Below are 6,994 nucleotides of genomic sequence, written 5' to 3' on the forward strand. Positions count from 1 at the left end.
AGGCAACTTTATTTTTTTAATATATAGGCAAGCTTTCAAAGCATAGGCATTACTTTCTAAATAAAAAATCATGTAATCCCAGCACTTTGGGAGGCTGAGGAAGGCAGATCATGAGGTCAGGAGATTGAGACCATCCTGGTCAACATGGTGAAACCCCGTCTCTACTAAAATACAAAAAATTAGCTGGGCATGGTGGTGCACACCTATAGTCCCAGCTACTTGGGAGGCTGAGGCAGTGGAATCGGTTGAACCAAGGAGGTGGAGGTTGCAGCGAGCTGAGATTGTGCTACTGCACTCCAGCCTGGTGATAGAGCAAGACTCCATCTCGGGGAAAAAAAAAAAAAAAAAAAAAATCAGAGCACACAGTTTTACATGTAGTTTGACAATGGGCAAAACACCTGTATTTGAAATCATACCTCCCTTGGAGAATTTGAGGTATGTGGTTTCAGAAGATGTGGAGGTAGTGGGTGGGAGGACATTCAGGTTGGAAGAGTAAGGTAAACAAAGGTGCAGAAAACCAGAAGGGAACAGGAAGGGACTGGGGTTCATGCTAGGCAGCCTGACAAATCAGGCAAGAGGGCCGGCTGAGATGGAAGCATATCACAGAGGCACTGAAACCTGGCATAAGAGTTTTAGTCTCAGATGTTTTTGAGTTCAGGAGCAGCAGAATGAAAGATATTAAAGGAAGACAGTCTGACAACGGATAGTTTAGGGTGAAGGTGCTAGAGGGTGAGGAGGATGGTTTGAGCAGTTGAGAGCCAGACAAGGTGGTAGCTGAATGGACAAAGGAGTAATTAATAAAAGAGGCATTTTGGAAGACCAGCAGGAAGGATAAAATTGAGTCAGTTCCTAGGAAGTTTCTTGGACGTTGAAAGTGAGGCTCTGCCTTGGTATAGGGCTGAGTTTCCCATTTTGGAAACCGGGTGAGCCATGGTGCCACCGACATTCTTCTTTTCTTTTAAAACTCCAAATACATTTCTTTTTCTTGATTAATCTTACCACATTCTGATTGCTTTTTTCCTTTGGGAGTGATAAGAATAGATTTCAGAGAGAGATGGCTTTTGATCAGGGCCAGGAACACTGGGTAGGAATTGAGTTGGCAGAAATGAAATGGAGATGTGTGTAGGGCACTGGATAAAGGAGAGAGTCTGAGCAGAGGCAATGATGTGAGCCAGTGATATGTTTGGCAAAAATGCATAGCTATTGATGAAAGGAGTAAAGTCCTGATTAGGACTGGTGACATGAAAAATATGAGGAGACTAGCATCAAGGCCATGCCTCGGACTCCTGGCTAACTCTTTAAAGTATAAAATTTCTTTTGCCGAGCCCTATAGAGTCACCAAATTGGCTATTACTACAGATGAAGCTCTACACTGGAGGAGGAGGACTCAGATCTGTAACAACCAGTTTTTTTTTTCCTCTTTCTAGCCCAGAGTTTCTTACTATGATCTGGGTGCATGGGGAGGAAGGCTGGGTAGAGCTAGACTCATAATCTGCTTTGGTGTTCTTGGGAGCTTATCTCTTTTCCTGCCAGGTAGCTAGTTTTTCCTTTCTTTCCTGTCCTTCACCTCCAGATCTCCCTCCTTTCTTTTCTTCCCTTCTCTCTGTCTCGCTCTCTAAAATACAGTTGGGAAGAAAAAGTTATCAGCCATGGGAAGCTCTGGTGCACAGGTGTGAGAATCAAAGAGCTTTTCTGCCTTAGAATTAATCAGTTACCTCCCACTCACTCTAGCTTAGAAGTTGATCTACCTTCTCATCTTAAAATGCTAAATTTCATGGAAGTTATAAAAGTTTCTCTCTTCCCACCCCCAACAAGAAGGAAAAACGAGTCCTCAACAGACTTACCTGCATGTAGTAGCTTATTACACAGTTCCTAGGTGTGAAGCAAGTGCCTGACCTTCAGGAAGCTGCTCCCGCTGCAGTGCTCAGGTAAGACCCCATCACCGTCACACGCCTGCTAACCCTCCCTGCTGCCCACCCCAGGATACCACACCTCTCAGGAATTAGATGAGATATGGTATAAAAAGTTTTTTATTTCAAAATGCAAAATGGTGGTCATTGTAATAATTAATAATAATAATATAAAAAGCATTTATCCTTCCTCCCTAGTGCAAAATGGTAGACGTATTTAGATAATTGACACAGTAGTGGACGCGTCATGACAATGCAGTGCTGCACAGCAGCAAAACTCAATCCCAAACTCCTTTTGGTGGATGCTCGTGGTAGGTCAGTTCTAGATGTCAGTGGTTTCTCTGAAGTTAAGTCCAGATAAAAAACAGCACGTGCTCCTGCACTCTCCCAGTGGAGTCAGGCTCCTGTGCGCGCGACCCCTCTGTCTCTCCCTCTTTCGGTCTGTTTGTCTCTGCTGCCTCTCCCTCCCACTCTGCTGGTCTCCCACAGTTCCTACGAGGCGTGCGGCCGGTTGGAAAGGGCCCGGCCACCGAGGACAGTGTCCTGCTGCTTGCCTTTCTCCTGCAGGGCTTGCTTCTGGAGAGCCTGTCGCTCCAGGGTGGCCTGCAGCTCCGCCACGGCTGCCTCCTGGTCCCGCAGACGGCTGGCGGCCGTGAAGGGGCTGCACACAGTCTCCATCAGGCCGAGTACCACGCCGAAGAGGGCCAGCACGCTGCCCAGCACGTACAGCTTCACCATCTTCCCCTTGCGCTTCTGGGCCATCATCTCCTTGGCCAGGGGGATCAGCTCCTGGACCGTTTCCATCTCGGCTCTAGGCTCTGGGAGGCGGGAGTGACCTGCAGGAGGAGCAGCAGCAGAGGGGACTTCAGCCACCGAAGAACGACTGCAGCCTCCCGCCACCCCGCACCCACCTTATCTTAGGGAGGGCTCATAGAAACGGGGACCACCTTAGTGGCAGGGCGCGAGCAGGAGGCAGCGCGAGCTGCAGTTGGCGGCGGTCAGCGTGTCCGTCGGTCCGACTGGCCTCGGCGTTCTCCTCCGCTCGGCAGCTGCAGCTCTTCCCGTTGGAGACTCCGCCGCTGGCACCGCTTTAGCGTCCGGAGGCCGCTTATATATTTTCTCCGAGACACGCCTCCTGGGCTCCCGGGCCCAGACTGGCTCGGCCAGAGCCCGGGGAACGCGGAGGGGGAGGAAGAAAAGGAGGGGGAAAGGAGGGGGTGGAACCCCGCTGGGACCTGGCAGGAGGTGGCCACGCGCTGCGCACGCTCCGACTGTGTGAGCTAGGGGACCCGGCACGCGCGCGGGGTCATCGGCAGCGGGGCACGCGGAAGGGCCAGTGTGCACGAGAAAGTCCCACTCTAGGCTAGCGCAGGGGAGGACCTGGAACCCAGGGAGGTGTCCGCGGACATTTCTGACATGACAGCACCTTCTTACTGGTGTCAGTGGGTACAAGCTTCCCTCGTCCAGGACAGCCTGACATTATAAATAATGAGGGAATCTGGGGGTTCCATCTAAAGAAAAAAAAGCTTTCCTTTTTCTTCCGAAGGGTTATCATCTTCCCACGTGTGTGGCAATTGCATCAGAGAGGAGAAGGCAAGGGGGAGGGATCTGGGTAACAGAATAGAGCAGGTCACGCTTGGATAAAGCAATATGTGCTAATATTGTTTCTTTCCTGCCTGGTTGGTTTTATTTAGAGGTGCATGCATGTATAGCTAGAGTCAGTTGATAGAAAACTATTCATTGATGGTGCTTTTATGCACAGAGGGGTGTGTGTGTGTGACAGAGAGAGAGAGAGAGAGAGAGAGATTAGTCTCTTTGCCTGCAAGCTGTTTCCTTATGTACTTCCGTGTATCAGGGAAGAGCCTTTAAATTCAAATTGTTCTCACTGAGGAGTGGAGTTGGGAGCTGGGGTATGGGGGGTCAAGTATGGAAGGGGCTGTTGGTAGAAGTTTGTCTGCTATTCTAGAATGGAAGTATTTCATACTCTCCTCAATAATTCTCTGCCACCCTCCTGGGTTTGGGGGTACAACTTCACTGCTCCAGCTCAACTTCAGCTTTGAAGCAGTTTGTGGGCAGAAGGGTGTGTAGTAGACAGCTTAAGTAAGAATCCATAGTGTGAGTACTCTTGGACGTTGAAGATGTAGGATTGATTTTGATCAGGATTAGATATAATCACCTGGGGCCAAGGGAGCATTCTAATTTGGCTTTGGTTATGGATATGCCACAATTAGCAAAGTAGGGGAAAAGGAGAGGCAAATTGGCCAACAGGCTTTAAGCAGAGAAAGGGAGGGGGCAGGGGAAAGAAGGGGAAATCAAACTGGCCAGAAAATTGCAAAGGTCAGTGATGCAATCTTGCAACAGCCTTTGCAGTCAGTCAGACTGAGCCTGAAGGGCGGGTCAGGGGAAAGGGCTGTGTCAGGGATCAAATATTTCAGTTTTTGAATTGTTAACAGGAATCTTTCTTGGGGGGTCTGAAGCAATTTCCCAGATGGTTCAGTTTAAAAAGGCAACAATAACAACTACCCTTTGCCTTGGCTATTAATAGTTCAGGCAAGGGCTTGTGTGTGGAGAATGGTCAAGGTTATCTAAATAGCTTATTTGAAATTCTACATTTTAGAATTTAGTCTGTTTGAGTCAAGGTGACCAGGGGCCAAAGAGGATTGATTATTCCTGGAGGATTGTGTTTCCTGCTTATTGTTCTTTTAACCTTGTCAGGCAGGAAAATTCTGTAACAAGGGTTCCTGCCAAGTTTAATATCAGTCTTGGTGTTTTCTTTGAATCTTCCTTATAATTTCAGAGCAACCTCTGATAACTGGCAGAAATGATTAGTGAGCTTTCCCAATATCTGCGAGGGTTCCAAACCCATTGACTTCTGGAAGAGCATGTGATGTGTGCCCTGATATGAGGGCTGTCACTTGGTTTCCATTCTGAAGGTGAGTCAGCCTAGCTTGGGACCCAAAACTCTGAAATTGACAGGTCCAGTAAGCATTTCCTGTGTTTCTGTAACACAGAGACGCAAACCACACATCTTCCTAGGTCAGAAGGCTGTAATTTATCTGGAGTTCCCCTTTCCTGTGATTTGCTGTGTTAGTGCACATCACCAGCTCAGATCCTTTTTTGATAATTTGACTTTGACCTCCAGGTTCCAGCAGCTATATTGGCAAGAGCTGGACAGAGGAGGGGCAGCAAGTGCCGTGGATGGAGGTCACTGGTAGATTTGATCTTCCTAGTTTAGGTGGTAGCTGGGGCTGAGTGGGAGATGATAGGAGTAGAAGGCTAAGGAATCCAGTGTCAACTCATGTCTAGGAATTTCTGAGCACGGCTCATCTGTCTGGGTGGGAAAAGAGAACCTGGCTCCTAGAGTAGAAGGTGACTAGGTAGGGCTTGGAAACTAAACACATACTTTAATGGGGCTGATGTCATTTTTAAGGAAGTAAAGCACTGTGTTGTGTCATGCACACGGGTAAGACACAGGTTATAGCTATGATGGTCAAACCAAGCCATAGGGTGACCAACCATCTTACTTTGCTCAATGTTGAGGGGTTCTCTGAAATGCAGGACTCTCAGTGCTAAAACTGAGACACTTCCAGGCGAACTGAAACAGTCATCCTACCCTTGAGTCTATCTCAACATTTAACTCTTGCCACTTCTAGGAAGGTAGGAAGGGCTAGTTTAAATTTTTTATATTTTGCTTTCTAAATCCCTTTCTCAGACACATTCAGAGCCATCTTCAGAAGGTAAAGTCATAAAGGGGTACATGTGTTTCAAGGGGTAAGTACAGAGGAGGGATAGAACTGTCCCTACCACCCTGTCTTAGAGACTGAAGACACAGGGGAAAGAGGTCTTTTGGATGGTTAGTTGTAAATGAGCTTCAATAATAATTATTATTATAATAATTATAATATAATAATAATTATTATTTTGTTACCAGCTGCTTGCCACCTACACAAAGTCACTGTCCACCCTTGGGACTCCAGGCAGCTGGAGGGAGGGAGTCATAATAGGAGATATGACAAAACTATTTGTAGTTTTTTTTTTTGGGGGGACAGACCCTCGCTCAGTAGCCCAGGCTGGAGTGCAGTGGCACGATCTCAGCTCACTGCAAGCTCCGCCCGCTGGATTCACACCATTCGCCTGCCTCAGCCTCCTGAGTAGCTGGAACTACAGGTGCCCACCACTACGCCTGGCTAATTTTTTTTTGTATTTTTAGTAGAGACGGGGTTTCACCGTGTTGGCCAGGATGGTCTCGATCTCCTGACCTCACGATCCACTTGTCTCAGCCTCCCAAAGTGCTGGGATTACAGGCGTGAGCCACCGCGCCCAGCCTATTTGTAGTTTTAAGACTACCCCACTTGAAACTTTTTTTTAGTCCCTTAGTTACTTTCATAGTTTTAGAAAGAAAGCTTCTTATCACTCAGATATCAAGGGAAGACACTGAAATTTATATGTGTAGCCTCTATCTCTTCTGGTCTTATAGACTAGAGTTCTAGAGTCTAGATATTTCTGTGTGGATACCCTGCTATTATCACAGCTTGACACAATTAAAACAAGACTCCTTCCCTTCTCTGTACTCTTACAAGCTTAGTCTTCTTCTCAATATCCTCATTTCTAGCAGTGACGTCTCCATTTCATTTGTTCTCTGGGCTTAAAATATCATGGCAGTTATTTGGAGAGGCCTTCCGTGACTACTGCATCCCACCACTCTCCACCCAGTGCCGTACTTTCTTTTTCTTCATAGCACTTGGTTACCTGACTATATGTGGATGTACTTAATGGTTTGGTTTTACATTGTCTTCCACGTGGATTGCAGGATAGGCTTCATGAGGGTGGGGACTTTGGTTTGCTCCTCACTGTGTCCCCAGTGCCCAGTATAATCCTTAGCACATAATAGGTCCTTAATGGGTAACTATGGGATTAATGAATGGCTTTCCCATTGGACTGTGAAGCCTGGCAGGGAAGGGGCTGTTTTTTTGTTGTTGTTGTTTGTTTGTGTGTTTTTGTTTGCAGTCCAACTTTTAGTAGATTCTTAAAGAAGCATTCAGGTTTTTGGGGGGACACTTTTTTTGCTTTTAATCCTTTATCCT

General features: G+C 47.1%; 1 protein-coding gene across 1 annotated transcript; it reads right to left on the reverse strand.

Annotated features, from left to right (window-relative positions):
* Nucleotides 1-2,007: 2,007 nt before the first annotated feature.
* Nucleotides 2,008-3,163, reverse strand: G0S2 (G0/G1 switch 2). Its single transcript, XM_003893159.4, has 2 exons — nt 2,858-3,163; nt 2,008-2,746 (listed from the first exon to the last, which is right to left on the reverse strand). Exon 2 carries the CDS (start codon nt 2,712-2,714, stop codon nt 2,403-2,405), a length of 312 nt encoding a protein of 103 aa, XP_003893208.1. The 5' UTR covers nt 2,715-2,746; nt 2,858-3,163; the 3' UTR covers nt 2,008-2,402.
* Nucleotides 3,164-6,994: the final 3,831 nt, after the last annotated feature.

This window comes from Papio anubis, chromosome 1 (assembly GCF_008728515.1).
Source record: "Papio anubis isolate 15944 chromosome 1, Panubis1.0, whole genome shotgun sequence".
Lineage (NCBI taxonomy): Eukaryota > Metazoa > Chordata > Mammalia > Primates > Cercopithecidae > Papio > Papio anubis.